Raw genomic sequence first — 16986 nt, forward strand, 5'->3', positions numbered from 1 at the left:
GAGCACTTTACATTAGTATGTTTGTATGATGCTGGCGCTGTTTTATTTCATTCATTTCCTGTAAAAGGTTGACAATCCTCTAAGGGAAATGGTACAACTGTTCTATTTGTCTGGCCCAAACAGTCCCATCCCTGCTTGGTGTTTGGTTCATAAATTGTAATTACGTTCCTTTAGATGAGTCACCTTTGTGATCTTTAAGGCTCCGTGTCTCCAAGGCCCGAATTGATCCGGTTTCAGAATCTACATCATCCAATGATGGCCAGCCAGAAATATCTGATTTTGTGGTGTCACATGTATCCCGGCCCAAAGAAAATGCCATCTCAGAAAGAAATTCTGAAGAAGTTTCAATTAATGAATCTTGAACAGTGTGAGGACTACTCCGTAATGAGGCATCCATAGAAGCTGCATATCCAAGTGAAAGAGCCATCTCGTCTTCTCCAACAGGAACCTGCAGTAAAAGGTGAATTAGAAATACAGTCCAGAAACTATTTGCAAATGGGTTTGGAAAAACAGTAGCAAGAAAAAGTATGTGCACCCCTTTGAATTCACTGATTTTCTGCAGTAATTTGCCATAAAATTTGATCTCTTTGCCCTAACAAACTCTCCTATAGGCAAAGCCCAAACAGTATGTGAGGGATGACAGCTTGTGGCCAATAGTAAGGAAACGTATAGGAAACCATGTTCTGGGAATTCCTTACTATTGGCGACAAGCTGTCATCCCCCACATACGGTTGGGCTTTGCCTATGGGAGAGTTTGTTAAGGCAAAGAGAAACTGTTCCTCGCAAGAAAACTATACATAGGCGTCTGACATTGTTTCTAATAGATTAAGAGAATAAAAATAAAATGAGTTTCTGATATCTAGAAGGAAACAGATAGCTGATGAGAAGGATTGTGACATACTGATAAATGATTTTTCCATCATTCGAACTAAAAGGCAGCACAACGTTGTAAGAAAGGGAAAGCTATACATTTTGTAACTACATATTCAAAACAATACGATCTAGTAGTAAGTATTATAAAACGTTGCCTTCCCATATTATATGCAGATAAAACACTGAATTCAATTCTTCAACAGGGCAGGAAAGCACCCACTTAGGGGGCTATGATGTATCCATGTGGATATACTACATGCAAGCAGTGCATTAGACATAGGAAGAGCAGGAGTGTCACTTCTTTCTCAACAGGAAGATTGTATGTACTTAGATAACAATCTTAGAATTGTAGTTCACATAATTTCTATGTCATTGAATGTAGTATATGTGGGTTGCAATATGTTGGCTGTACTATCCATAACTTGAAAATAGGAATATCGGTACATGTTAATGATACAACCAATGCAAATGCCAAAAACATTTCTAATGTCTCCAAACATTTTAGGGAGATACATGCAGGAAATCTTAAATCTTTTTCTTTCTGTGGCTTGGAACAGGTTAAAAAAACCAGTCAGAGATGGTGAAACACACCACATCGTGCTACAACGTGAGGTGTGGTGGATACACAACACTAGAGTACCAAGTGTAATGAACAGTAGATTAGGTATTAACCTTTTTTTTTTTTTTTTAAATGATCACGATGAAGATATGTCTATGGTTAATGATTTCTCTATATCCATAATGTGTATTGTTTGCTTTTCTTTTTCTTTTCTTTTCTTTTCTTTCCTCTCTTCAAACTGGCCTCAACATCCCACTTGTGTGTTTTTCGATTATCTTAATTGCAATCAAGAATATACTGCCCCTTTATGACAGGGCTGTTTTGTACCTATAGAAGTCTGGTTTCATTATATTTTTGTATGCTATGAGCCGAAACGCGTTAGCATTTTACCATGTTGTACACTGCGGTCATGCTGTAATAAATCGCATCAAAACTAAGCATACGTGTGCCGGCATTTCTTGTTACTTGGAATCCATTCTGTACAACTGTCATCTGACCTGCTGTTAATGGTCACATGGCACCGGCATGCCAGTACTCTGATCAGTCATCGGCTGTGTCCGGTGACAGATCGCGTGATTGCCACTTTCTGACAGGATGTCATGTGACGTCCACTCAGAATAATTAGGCTATTGGCCGGGCAGGAACTGGTTAAATGAGGATCAAATCACATTCTATGGCAAATTACTGCAGAAAACCAGTTAATTCCAAGGGGTTCACATACCCTTCCTTACCACTGTAAAAAGCACTAAAACATTTAGGTTATTGGCCACTTTGTCTAGTTTTATCTGTAAAACATCTAAATTCTAACCTGCTAGCTTCATTTGTAAAAAAAAAAAAAATGTGTATATAAATATATATATATATATATACACAAAGATTGAGGAGAAAAGCTAATATTTACCTTTGACACCCCCGAAATAATTAAAGTGCTACGTTTGGTGGGAGTTCTCTTGGCTGGCTTGTTTGTTGGCTCAGTCAGTTGTCGAATTGCAGTTTCTGCCACTGGATCCAATTTAATGGAGACTGGAGAGCCGTCTAGCAACTGCGTGAAGCCATCTGTTGGTCAAGAACACATTCAGCCTTTTTGTGTGTAGCATAACATTTATGACCTAGCTACAAATATAGAGGATTGCTTAACCACTTGCCGACCGCTCACATGGGTACTACTGCGGCAAAGTGGTTTGTTATCGTCCAGCGACGTAGACCTGTATTCAGTTACAGCGAGAGTTGGGCCTGGGGAGGAGCGGCGATGATCACCGCCGCTCTTCCCCGATCGTCGGGGATAGAGTGTGGAGATCCGCCCGCTTGTGTATACAAAGCGGGCGGATCTCCTAAGTGACAGGCAGGGTCAGATTGCAGGATTCAGCTTAGCTGAACCTGCGATCTGTGCCTGTGTCACATAGTCCCCTCCCCCCCACACATGTTAGTAAGCACCAGGCATACATTAACCCCTTGATCACCAATAAAAGTTAACCCCTTCCCTGCCAGTGTCATTTTTACAGTAACAGTGCATATGTATAGCACTGATTACTGTAGTAATGTCACTGGTACCCCCAAAAGTGTAAAAAATGTCAGTCAAGGGTCCGATCTGTCCGCCGCAATGTCGTAGTCCCGCAAAAAAAAAACGCAGATCGCCGTCATTACTAGTTAAAAAAAAAAAAAACAATAAAAATGACTTAAATTTCCCGTAGTTAGTAGCTGCGATAACTTTTGCGCAAACCAATCAAAATACGCTTATTGCAATTTTTTTTACCAAAGATATGTAGCAGAAAACAAATTGGCCTAAAATGTTAAAAACATTTTGATTTTTACATTTTTTGGGGGGGGGGGGGGGGGATTTCATATAAAAAAAATGTGAAAAATATTGTTATTTTTTCAAAATTGTCGCTTTTTTTTTTGTTTATAGCGCAAAAAGTAAAAATCGCACAGGTGATCAAATACCACCAAAAGAAAGCTCTATTTATGGGGAACAAAAGGACATAAATTTAATTTGGGTACAGCATCGCATGACCGCGCAATTGTCCGTTAAATTAACGCAGTGCCGAATCGCAAAATATGGCCTGGTCAGGAATGGGGTAAAATCTTCCGGTCTTAAAGCGGTTAAAAATACGCTCATTGAGAATTTTTTTGTCAAAGACATGTAGCTAAAAACATTTTGGCCTAAATATATGACAAAAATTGAATATATTGGATATTTTTTAACTGTCAAAGTAGAAAAATATTGTTATTTTTTTAAAATTGTCGCTTTTTTTATTAATAATGCAAAAAATGAAAATCACACAGGTGATCAAATACCACCAAAAGAAAGCTCTGTTTGTGGGAAAAAAAGGACGTTTGGGTACGGCGTTGCATGACCGCGCAATTGTCAGTTAAAGTTGCACAGTGCCGAATTGCAAAAAGTGGCCTGGACGTAAGACAGCAAAATCCTCCGGTGGTAAAGTGGTTAACATGAAATCCATAGTTCAGTTTTTTTAGCTGGTCTATTGGTTCTGGCATTTAAGAAAAGTACTGCAGTAACAACTATAACTAATTATAAGCTGTATGCTTGTGAATCTAGAGACCTGTACAGCGTAAATGTTGTAATGCAGGTCACATTCTGCTTTTTATGTTTTGGAGTAAGTCATCCAATAACTTACTCAAAAGTAAACTCCAAATTTACTGTATGTTAAAAGGGGTTGATTTTTCTTAAAAGGTTTCTATCTGGAATCCTGAAGTTCAGCTTTAAATTTCCAAGTGGTCTATCCTATATGCATTAAAATTTAATAAGGTAAAACAGCCATTATGTCCACCTAGCAAGCTATACTTCGAAGACAGCTGGCAGACGCAAAGGGCACAGATACAAGATAAACACCCTAGGGCTTACCTACAGCCACACAATGAACATGGATGGAAGTGGATAAAATCTTGGTAGTTCTAATAATGGTAGTTCTAAGAGGGTTATGTGGTGTTTGTGTTTTAATTTGGTATATTCCCCTGGACTCTCAATCTTATTCAGGTTCCTTTCATCCTTGGTCTCACTGAGGTTAGTGCATCTACTTGCCAAGCAAGGGGGAAATATGGTTTTAACACAAGAACTTCTGTAATGCACTATAGGTGAAGAAAATAGTAATTCAATCCACAATGCCACTTTTCTAGGTAGACTCTACAACCTATGCTTACCTTATCTAAGAGTCCTTTCTCATGAGCGGTGCACCCGATGGACTCCTTCGATCCCCACTGAGCAGGCGGATGACAGGTCAGTCTCCACTTACTTTGCAGAGATGGAGATGTCAGAGCACTGCTCTACTTTATGGAAGATCGGATGAGAAATGACCGTCCGTTTTCATCCGATCCGATCCTCCAGACGAATGGAAAATAGGGTTTCCATCCGTCTGGGTTTCACAGACAAGATCGGATCGGAGAGCAGCGGGTGTCAGCAGACATGTCTCCACTAACATCTGCTGCCCCATAGAGGTAAATGGAGCATCCGATAAGGTCCACCTGACAAACTGACAGGCGGACCTGATCAGAAAGCACGTGTGAAAGGAGCTTTTTAAAACATATTTTTTTTTTTTGTGTTCTGAAATGTTCAGCTTTGACCAGTTTGGGGTATACAGTAAATCCTCGTTATATCGTGGTTCAGTTTTCGCTGTCCCAGTATTTCAAGTTTTTTTCTGTAAGACCTATTAATATTATTGTCTTAATTAATTATTAAATCATTTGTGTTTTCCATTGCTCTTGCTCTCTCTCTCTCAATATATTTTATGTGTTTAAACACACTTTTAAAACAATAGAAACACATTTAAAGACCTTAAAATGCTTTTAAAAGTACCGTAAAAGTTATAAAAATAAAAGTTATAAAAATAAGCCTAGAGTGTATTTAAATAGGGTATTTCTATTTAGCTGATTTTCACTTATCGCGGGTGGGTCTGGAGTGTAATCCCCCCGATGGAGGGGGGTTTACTGTATACACACTACCATTTCTGTTGTTTACTTTTAATTATCCCCTTATTTCCCATTAGAAGGCTAGTTCTAGGAAGATAAACATTCTTATAACAAATAGTCAATAGGTTACCACTTCCACCTGGAAAGGAGCCAGAAGAGTAGGTGTGAGGCAACACCACTGGTTTGTTCTCAGACACTTCTACTTTTGTTGGAGACCTGACAGCAGAATCTGTAATCCAAACCATATGGGAGAAAAAAAAAATCAGGTTCTGCGCTTGCTATACTTGTCACAGAAGGCTTAAGATCATTAAAGGATATCTAACCCTAGAAACAAAAATGTAACATATTACAGCCTACCAATACTTATGGTAGCTTCATTTGTTTTGGATTTTCAAGCTAAGAAGATATTTAGCAAGCACAGAAAATACACGTTGATCTTGCCCCATCACTTCCTGTGAACTCAAATCAGACTATGTTGTTATCTTTCCTCAAATCTATATTCAGTAAACTACCAACCCCCCAGCCCACATGTAAGGGAGATGAAACAAGGTAGACATGTAGTTCAAATCAGAAGGGCAGCATAGCACATAGCATACAGTGGACTGAGTGTGCATAGCCACCCAGGTACAGAAAGTATGTTATTTGCAGGTTAAAATAAAGGGAAAATGTGTTAACATACACACACGGAAAAACAATGCAGGTTTAACATCAAGAACTTGTGAGTTGCAATATGTAGCTTTTTGGGGATTTAAATATTTATAAAGTGATATTAAAGTAATTACTTTCACACGAGTTGCAAATAACAGAATATACACTGTACATGAAAGTAACTCAATTTATTTTACCTCAATTTATATAGCACCAACATATTGCAAAGTGCTTTAGGTTTTGGTGCAAATTAAAAGGCCTCTAAAGCAAAAAGGGGGGTGAAAGCCACACTGTAAAAAATAAATAGTTTGGCACCTTTTTATTATTTTTAAATTACTAAACTGAAATTGTGAGTAGTCAGTTAAGGTAATGGCTAACACCAAAAGTGTAGGCATGGGAAATACAACTATCTCCAAGCAGATTATGACCAGTTTGTGAAAATAATGACGTAGCTCTTGATACCTGAACTGCAAAAACAGTAGATGTACCCAAACAAAAGCAGAGATATAACCAAACCAATAGGATAAAAGGAACCCAAATAGAAAGAAATAGGCATTTTTGTACCCGCCATTAAATCTTTTTCTCTGCTTTCATTGGAGGATACAGCTCTGCTTTAGATCATCACTTACTGGTTATAGTGCTACCTGCAGGAGTAAAAATGCAAGGTACACCTAAAAATAAATAAAAAAAAAGACAGGAAAGGGTGCCCCCTATTGATGGGTGGAACCCCCATACTGTCAAACAACCTCAGTTACATAGCAAACAAAATATTTAAAGACATGGTCAGCAGCAAAGCAAAGCCAAAAAAAGGGGGGAGGGTGCTGTGTCTTACAATGAGCACAGAGAAAAAAAATTTAAGGTCAATAAGAAAAATTGGATTTTTGTCTTACCGTAAAATCCTTTTCTCTGAAGTTCATTGACGGACGCAGTCTTCTGATCTTTATATCAGTAGGGTTATGCTGCCGCCTACAGGAGTAGGACACTAGGCAGAAAAAAGTTCTGCCTACGCCTATGGGCAGTCCCAGGGGGTATATCCTCTCTCTCCCTGCTATAGGATGTCGGTTTTGTATCAAAGCAGTGTCAGAGAAAATAATACCAACTCAACTCAAAATAGAGGGGTGGGCACTGCATCCATCAATTAACGTCAGAGAAAAAGATTTTACGGTAGGGCAAAAATCCAATTTTCTCTATTGTTCATTGACAAACGCAGTCTTTTGATTTTCATATCAGTAGGGACGTCCCATAGCAGTGCCAAAATATGAGAGGTTGGAACAGTAGAAAATTAAGTCCCCAAGACTAAACCATAGCCAACCAGGACTCACCAGAACAACAAGATGGATGAGACCCACCTGTAAAAAAACGTAAACACCCTCAAGGGAGTCTAAGAAACCCCCTTAAACAGCGGCCAAAAGAGGCATCTGCAGATGCCAGCACATCCCCCTTATAAAATTTTGTGAAGGTATGAACAGACGACCAGGTAGCCACCTTGCAAACTTGAAGCACAGATGCCTGATAGCGAAAAGCCCAGGAAGCACTAAGCGCCCGAGTAGAATGCGCCTTAACAGGGAAGGGTGGAACCTGACCCTTAATTGAATAAGCCTGCACAATTGTCTGTCTGATCCATCTGGAAATAGTCACAGCAGACGCAAGCAGCCCTTTCCTTCGGCCATCCGTGAGTACAAAGAGTGAATCCGACTTCCGAAAAGACTCAGTAGTCGCCAAGTACACCCTGATTGCCCGAACCACATCCAAAGTATGCAATGCAAATTCCTTAGTATGTTTTGGCTTAGGACACAAAAAGGGTAACAAGATGTCCTCATGTAAGTGAAAACTGAAAACCACCTTCGGAAGGAAGGACAGATCCGAACAAAGTACCACTTTAACCCTGTGAACCACCATATAGGGAGAACGACATGTCAACGCCGCCAGTTCCGACACCCTGCAAGTAGAAGTAATACCCACTAAGAAGGCCACCTTCTGGGACAAGGAAAGCAGGGGAATCTTCCGAATACTTTCAAAAGGAGGTTTCTGGAGAACCAAGCACCAAATTAAGGTCCCAAGGTGGCAACGGAGGTTGCACCGGGGGTACCAAGTGTCGCACCCCCCGGATGAAGTTATGCACCAGGAAATGGGTGGCCAATGGCCTTTGGAAGAAGATTAAAAGTTCATAAGCAGCGCTTGATAGAAGGGAAAATCCATCACCTTCAGTGCGTCTGATAGAACACACCACCAACATGTGATCTCTCAATCTCCTTACCAGAATGAAGATGAAAAAAGCATGTAGCAAATGTTGGCAGAGGATCAATCCAATGATATGTCAGTCCCCAATTGCAGCTTTAAACCAATCAACAGGGATGATGTAATATATATATATAAATATATTAAAACATGTGAAATGTCAACATCAGGTAAAATAAGTGTAAAGGGCCATCTTAATCCAGTCAAAAAATGATTTGTCACTAATAAAGCAGTTAAGGTCAAAATCTATGTTTAAGAAATTCCTACCTACCCATTGATAGCTGTCACCATAGGAATTGGTTACTGAATATTCCGAAGGGACAGCTGTATTTTTAGGTGGACTATGAGTGTTTGCCCTCCAGTTTCCTCTTCCTGTTTGTTGAAGGGGGCGGGCACTTCTTTATTTGAGATAGCCGATTGGTCAAGCAGGGTCTTATATACTGGCAGATGTACGCCAGATTCCACCCCTTGCTGAAGAAGTCGATAGCCCTGAGCACTGACGTAACGCGTACAGGGGGGCGGAGCCGTGCTGCGGATGTCACATCCTTTCATGGAAACATTGCTGTATCTCACTTGTATACTACAGCATTTTGTGAGTACCCTGATTTTCAAATAAACTTCTGTCTGATCAAGTTATACAGAGAGCACTAGATTTCTTTGCTTTGTTCCCCTTTTTTCATCTATGGCCCTGTGATATGGATGGATGAGCTGTGCTGATCCCGGACCCTCTTGCTCATACCTTGTTGCGGATAACTGATTACCCCTGTTAGGGGACAGCTTTGTCTGACCCTGGGTGGCACCTGGGTCAGACATTAAGGTGAGAGGCTTGCACTTCTGGTGTTGGATTTTCTCACAGTGACTGAGAAGTTTTGGTCACCTTTGTGTTGGAGGAGTCTTTTATCTAGAGATCACAGCACTTTTTTATACACGTGGATTTTTATAGATGTTATTTACGAAAGGACTTATTCAATATTCATGTCACGTATTTAATCACATGGACTTTTGTTGCAATATTTTGAGATTGAATATCTTTAATATTTTTCATATGCACTTTGTTTGATTTAGCGCAATACATATTATTTACTGAATCATTTATTTGTGTAGTGGGATCACATTTAGTGTTTGCAGCTGATTTTTTTAGGTTTCTTACTGCGCTGATAATTTTTCACATTTTAGCTGTGCACACATAGTCCCACATCATGGACACTGACATACCAGGAGTATTGCTATTGGAAAAGTTGCCATAAAATGTATTTATTTTTTTCCAGCCAAAAATTGTTTATTTTTTATTTCGAAATCAGCCAGAACTGACAGCAGCCGCCAAATACATATAGGGTCCATTCACACGTCTGTAAAATGGGTCCACATCCATTCCACAATTTAGCGGAACGTTTACAGACCCATTGATTTTCAATGTCAGTCTGAAAAATTAGGCATTCACAGGATAAAGTAAGTGTCGGCCAGTACAGGCCCCAAAAATTAGCCAACAGGCGTTCACCTGACAGCAAAGAACTTGGTATTCTGTGGCTGGAGGTACATTAGGCATTCACAGGATAAAGAAGTGTCGGCCATTACAGGCCGCAAAAATTAAGCATTTAACGGACATAAAAGGCCTTTTATGCCGCTATATTTACCTAAGACAGGGACCATGAATTGTTATGGGTGGTGGCGGATATTTGTGGGCTGTCATGAGGAATTGGAATCAAACATGGTCTACTGTCACATATGTTGTATTCCTCCGAGATCCATGCCTCATTCATTTTTATAAATGTGACAAAGTTAACACTGTCGTGAGCTAGGTGAGTGCGCTTATCGGTCAGGATCCCCCCTGCTGCGCTGAACGTGCTTTTGGACAGGACATTGGACGAGGGGCAAGCCAATTGTTCCATTGCAAATTCTGCAAGCTCTAGCCAGAGGTCAAGCCTGCCCACCCAGTAGTCCAGGGGTTCATCACTTCTCAGAGCGTCCACATCGGCCGTTAACCCGATGTAGTCGGACACCTGTCAGTCTAGGCGTTTGGATCCAGCATCAGGGGAGGACAGATGTGGATGGGTCGGCTGAAAGAATGATCTCATATCAGAAGTGACCAACACATCTTCAAACCGCCCTTTTCTTGCAGGCGCTGGTGGACTGCTACCAGCAACTGTTTCTCTGTGAGTGGAAATTCCTCTGCCAGTGCACGCAAAAGCAGAATGCAGCATTTCCCGAAGCAAGGCCTGGAAGTGCTTCATTTTGACAGCCCTCTGTGATGGTGGTAACATTTCCGCCATTTTTTGTTTGTACCGGGGGTCTAAGTACGTTGCCACCCAGTACAGGTCCTTGTCCTTTATGCTTTTTATACGGGTGTATCGCTATTTTGATCACTCTTGGCGGCTACTGGGGTATGATGACGCCACCTGTGTAAAATTTAGGAGCAGAGTCTATAATCTGTGTGATCAGGACAGGATTTATAGTAAGCGCCAGTGCCTCCACTCAATCAGGGCTTGTGATTAGCAAGTGAAATCCCAATTGAGAAAACAGATCCATATAGACAATAATCCACACAGCAGAGTGTTTAAATGTCCATGTATTGAAGAAATAACATTCAGTGAACCATACAACATAAGATATTTTCCTCAGGAACATGAAATCATTAGCCGTGTCTCTGTGTGTCTCAGTGAGGGGATGTTGCAGCACTTACAGTCTCTGTTCTCTAAGCAGGAAATTCCTGTGTGTCCTCATGTCTCTCTTTTCTCCTGTCTCCCCAGCAATCCTTGCTCTGCCCTTTTTGATGACCTCATCCTTCTTGCAGAGAGACAAAGAAAGCACAACAACCATTTTGACAAAGGGCAAAACAAACACTGCATAACAGGAATACACATTTGAAAGATGGGCAACAAAATTATCACATCACTACATTCTCCTCCTGCTGAAAATCCTTCCGACCCGGCAAGGATATACACATAAAATAACAACAGAAATTAACATCGTTGTCGCCTTCTGCAGACCACTTCTCCAGAAGCAATCTATTACAGAGCTAGCTGCAAAGAAAGTATGGTTAGTAACAAATAGGCATCATGCTAACCACTCTAGAATGAGCTGCAATCATGTCCGTCAGAACACGAGGTTGTACATAGTTCTGTACAGCGTAGCAGGGTCTTCCCAAAGTGTCATAAGTAAACACCGGTGGAGGACGTCGAACACGATCTCCTCTCCTCAACCCCTCAGGCATAAATCCAGAGAACTCTGGGACAGCATTAGTGGGAAAACTTGGTGCTCCAACCATGCCTTGAACTGTAGGCACAACATTTTGGGCTGTTGGTTCAAAAGCAGGAGTAGCTGGGTTCAAACCTCCCCTCTGAGGGAGGCCCCCATCAGTACTAGGTAAAGGAACCTGTACAGGAGACTCTGGTGGAGGTGTAAACCAGTCACTGTCATCACTCTGGTCTCCACTGTTGCCACAAGGCACATCATTAGAATCTGTAGCAATGTCAGATTGTGGCTCCTCATCAACAGTAGCAACTTGTAGTACCGGAAGCAAATGATTCCTATGCCAGGCTTTGATCCGACCTTCAGGTCCTCGAATCCTGTATACTGGAATCCTAGGCAGTTTTTCCACAACTTCAAACAACTAATTTCTCCAGCGATCAGCTAACTTATGTTTGGCTGAGGGTCCCAAATTGCGGAGAAACACTTTATCACCAGGTTGTAAGTCTTTGTAACGAACTTTGCAATCAAAACGCCTTTTATTGGCAGCATTTAATTTCGCAGCATTTTCCTCAGCCATCTGATAGGCCTCTTTCAAACTCTGTTTAAGTCGTGCCACATACTGATAGTGATTCCTCTGTTCCACTCCATCAGTAGACACGCCCAACTGAATGTCAATAGGGAGACGGGCTTCTCTCCCAAACATGAGAAAATAAGGAGAAAAGCCCGTGGATTCATGTCTCGTGCAATTGTAGGCATGTAACATAGCTCCCACATGTCGGCTCCAAGTCTGCTTAGCACCATTAGGGAGGGTACCCAACATGTTCAACAAGGTACGATTGAAACGTTCAGGGAGAGCATCACCCTCTGGATGATAAGGGGTGGTGCGGCTCTTGTTGATGTTAAGCAATGTTAACAGCTCTTTAATTAGGCGACTTTCAAAGTCCCGCCCCTGGTCAGAGTGAAGTCGATTTGGCAATCCATAGTGAACAAAAAACTTCTCCCACAGCACTTTGGCTACAGTTACTGCTTTCTGATCTTTGGTGGGATAGGCTTGAGCATAGCGAGTATAGTGATCAGTCACAATCAAAATATTTCCCACACCACTGCTGTCATTGTCAATACACAAAAAGTCCATGCACACTAAATCCATGGGACCAGAACTTTTCAAGTGTTCCATAGGAGCAGCTCGAGTAGGCAGAGTTTTCCGTTGCAGACATCTCACACAACGGCGGCAATAGTCCACAACAGCTTCCCTCATTCGTGGCCAAAAGAATCGGTCTTGGATTAATCCATAGGTTTTTTCAACTCCTTCTCAAAACAGAGTTTCTATAGACTTTAGGGAGCACTAGCTGTCTCCTTCCAGGATGATCATGAAACAAATGTACCCTGTATAAAAGTCCATCAATTATTTTGAGCTTCTCCCATTCCTTAACCACTTGCCTACTAGGCCTATTTTTGACATTTGGTGTTTATAAGCTAAAATCAGTTGTTTTTGCTAGAAAACTACTTAGAACCCCCAAACATTATATATTTTTTTTAGCAGAAACCCTAGAGAATAAAATGGAGATTATTGTAATATTTTTTATCACACCGTATTTGCGCAGCGGTCTTCCAAACGCAATTTTTTGGGAAAAAAAATCACTTTTTTGAATTAAAAAATAAGAATCCAGTAAAGTTAGCCCAATTTTTTTCCATAATGTGAAAGATAATGTTACGCCGAGTAAATAGATACCCAACATGTCATGCTTCAAAATTGCACACGCTCACGGAATGGCGACGAACTTTGGTACTTAAAAATCCCCATAGGCGACAATTTAAAAATTTCTACAGGTTGCCATCTTAGAGTTACAGAGGAGATCTAGGGCTCAAATTATTGCTCTCGCTCTAACGATCGTGGTGATACCTCACATGTGTGGTTTGAACACCGTTTACATATGTGGGCGGGGTTTCCGTGTGCGTTCGCTTCTGCGCGCGAGCTAACGGGGACAGGACGCTTTAATTTTTTTTTTTTTTTACTATTTATTTTATTTATTATTTTTACACCGTTTTTAAAAAAAAATAAAAAATTGATTATTTTTATTTCTAATACAAGGAATGTAAACATTCCTTGTAATAGAAATAGGCACGACAGGACCTCTTTTTTTGTGAGATCTGGGGTCAAAAAGTCCTCAGATCTCACAAGTACACTAATAAAGTTAGAAAGGAAAAAAAAAAAAAAAGGGACCTTTAAGTCGGTTGCTCGGTCCTCCAAGACAATAGAGTCGAGTGAGGGCAAGCTTGCCCTCACTCGACATCCTCTCTGTGAGGATCCGGGACCCGATCGTTTTCCCCGCTGCCGGCGGGTCCGGTAAGCGGGGAAAAGGACCGGGACGCGGCGGGAGGGGGGGCACCCCTTCCGCCATCCCGGAGGGTGATCTCGCGGCGAATCCGCCGCTGGGACCACCCTTATCGGAAAGCCAATCGCCTGCAGTTTAAAAAAATACCAGGGTTATGGCAGCTATCTGCTGCCATAACACCGGTATTTAGCTTTAACCTCAGGACGTATATGTACTATGGGCCGGTAGGGAGGTGGTTAAGATAGTAGGTACTCTGCTCAGGTAGGTATTTTCTCACGTAGTTAGGATCTTTGCGGAAAACAGACTCTCTGACATATATGATCCTTCTACAAAAAAGAGATCCAATAATCAGACCTTTCTTTTGCAGCTGGATGTTTTCTGGCACCCCTAAAGCAGTGGGGCAGCAATACATGTTTGGAATACACTCTTCACCAGCTCCCAGGGAATCAATAGCTCGTAGGTCAAAGAAAACAATATTGTCTCCTTGTACAGCAGCTGTAGCACAATAGGCTGCCACAATAGGCCCAGGTACTTCCTCCCAGTCACTTTCTTCCAAGTTCATGGGTGATCCAGGGTGCCTAGAAAGAGCATCAGCCCCAATATTCTTGGGACCAGGCTTGTACTTGAGAGTGAACTGATAATTAGACAAGGCAGCAAGCCACCTATGACCAGTGGCATCTAGCTTAACTGTAGTCAAAACATAAGTCAGGGGGTTGTTGTCGGTTCTCACCTCAAACTGAGTTCCATACAAGTAATCATGCAGCTTTTCAACAATAGCCCACTTCAGGGCAAGAAATTCCAGTTTATGAACAGGATAATTATTTTCTGCTGGGCTTAGACTTCGACTGATATAAGCAACAGGCCTCAGTCCTCCTGGGTACTCTTGATGTAATACTCCTCCCAATCCATCATAGCTGGCATCCACATGCAGAATGTATGGCTTTTGTGGGTCTGCATAAGCCAACACTGGTGCTTCTGTAAGACTTTTCTTAAGCTGTAGAAAAGCTTCCTCACAAGCAGAAGTCCATCTCTCACTGAAATGGGTTTTGCGGTTTGTGTCCATGCCAGGGGTTTCTTTGAGCAAGTCATTAAGAGGCCGAGCAGTCTTGGAATAGCCTCTAATGAATCGACGATAATGGCCACAAAATCCCAAGAAGGACCTCAGTTCTGTCAGATTTGTGGTACGGGGCCAGGTTACCACAGCCTCCACCTTAGCAGGATCAGTTGCTACCCCTTCTGCAGATACGATGTGACCCACAAAGTTTACTGAAGAACGAGTAAACTTACATTTGTCCAGTGAAAGTTTCAGACCTTCCTTCCTCAAACGATCTAGCACTTTAAACAGTCTCTGGTCATTCTCCTCCAGAGTGGAGCCAAAGACAATTATGTCATCCAGGTAGACGATACATTGAGTGGGACAAAGGTCTCCCAGGGTCCGATCCATTAGACGTTGAAAGGTTGCAGGTGCATCACTAATGCCCTGAGGCATGGGAACAAACTGGAAAAACCCTAGGGGGCAAATAAAAGCCGTCTTTTCTTGATCTTCCTCACTCATTGGGACCTGGTAATAACCAGATCTTAAGTCCATTACTGTGAACCATTTACTGCCTTGCAGGGCATCAAGAGCTTCCTCAATGCCAGGTAGCGTGTATTGATCTGGGACTGTTCGCCGATTTAGAGTCCTGTAGTCAACACATATTAGCACTCCACCATTTTTCTTTCTGACTACCTCTATTGGGGATGCATACGGACTTTTAGACTCAGCAATGATGTTTTCATCTTTCATTTTGTGCAAGCACTCTCGAACATCATCCAGATCTTTAAGAGGTATGCGCCTGGATCTTTCTCTAAATGGGGTGCTATCTGTTAGGCGAATACTGTGCTGAGTACTTTTTGCACACCCAACATCCATGTCATCGGTAGAGAAAACATCATTGTATTCCATTAGCTGCTCTCCTAGTGCTTGTTGGTGCTCTGCAGGACTATCAGCATCATTCAAGTGAAAGTCTAATTTGGTTTCTCTCTCCTTGACTTTGGCAGTGTAGGAGCTAATGGTTTCCACTGGGTAACAATAGGCTACCTCTTTCCAGGCTGGTATTATAACTGGGTGTGTGGTAATGTTCCGGACAGTAACAACATCCATTCTTGGACATTTTACACGATAGTACCAGAAAGGAAAGACTATCTCCCAGCCATTCTTTGCAGCCTCTTTTGTATCAGTCTCTAGCAAAAAGAAACTACCATTTGCACTTGGTGAAATTTCCACATAAACCCGCAACACTCTTACTCCCCCTGCTGGAAGCTCTATGGGACGCCATGGATTTCCCACACACCCTCCAGGAAGATCAGGAGCAAAAGTTTGGCAGATATTTTGAAGTTCTGGAGCAACAGGCAGTGAAGGTAGGGGAGTTCCCTGTTGGGGCTGAAGAAACCGTATGAAAGCAGCCTCAACAGCTTCAACATTGGAACCCACAATCATAGGAGCATACTCATTACCCCCAGGTGGAGGGCTCACATAAGCAATAACTTTAAGTGGGGGATCCTCCTCAGCTATCACGCCAGGAATGCGAAGCTCAACTTCTAGGCAACCATCCATAAAAACAGGATTTTCTCCCACACCATAAACAGGCAAAGTGTCCACAGGTTGCAAAGGGAGGTGGTTTAAGTGTTGTTGATAGAAGGGCCTGTATATGATTGTCAGCTGAGAACCAGTATCAAACAGAGCAGTAGTGGGTATATCATTAACAAACAAATTGAAAGTACATCTGCGGCCTACCCCAGGTAGCTTGGTAAATGTTTGTTTTCTTGATCTTCCCTGTTTTCTTTGGTACATATGTCCAGCTTTACTGTGGATTTCAGAACTGTCAGCAAGTAGTGGACACTGACGAACTGTGTGGCCTGCTTGTCCACATCGGAAACATTTAATGTGGAAGAGAGGCTTATCACTGGAGGTTTTATCAGCAGATAGAGCTCTATGCTGTGGGAGTCTACCAACTTCTTTGTTCTTAGCAACAGTCTCATTTGTGGGCTCCACCCCAGAATTCTGTTTAACTTTGCTCTTGGAAGGGGTACTAAAAAGAATATCAGACTCCTGTCTCTTTACTTCAGTCATAGTTTCAGTGAAAGTAAAGTTCCTCTCTCTCTCAAAACAACTCTTCGATCTGGTGATATTGGGTGATGTGGCAGTAGCCCCTTTATTATTTGAGCAGTCCTTAATCT

At 41.7% G+C, this 16986-nt stretch overlaps 1 protein-coding gene across 5 annotated transcripts in view; it reads right to left on the bottom strand.

Moving 5' to 3' along the window:
• C2CD2L (C2CD2 like) overlaps window positions 1–16986 on the bottom strand; it is a 201354-nt gene that overhangs the window by 3177 nt on the left and 181191 nt on the right. For 3 of the 5 annotated variants that reach the window (XM_082273451.1, XM_082273453.1, XM_082273455.1), the window contains exons 10-12: window positions 5487–5585; window positions 2334–2488; window positions 184–448 (exon numbers count right to left, since the gene is read on the bottom strand). In XM_082273451.1, the coding sequence (XP_082129577.1) occupies window positions 184–448; window positions 2334–2488; window positions 5487–5585 (519 nt within the window). The remainder of the gene's footprint in view (window positions 1–183; window positions 449–2333; window positions 2489–5486; window positions 5586–16986) is intronic. The other 2 variants (XM_082273452.1, XM_082273454.1) reach the window with 1 other exon arrangement.

This window comes from Pelophylax lessonae (assembly GCF_965119305.1).
Source record: "Pelophylax lessonae genome assembly, chromosome: 12".
NCBI classification, from domain to species: domain Eukaryota; kingdom Metazoa; phylum Chordata; class Amphibia; order Anura; family Ranidae; genus Pelophylax; species Pelophylax lessonae.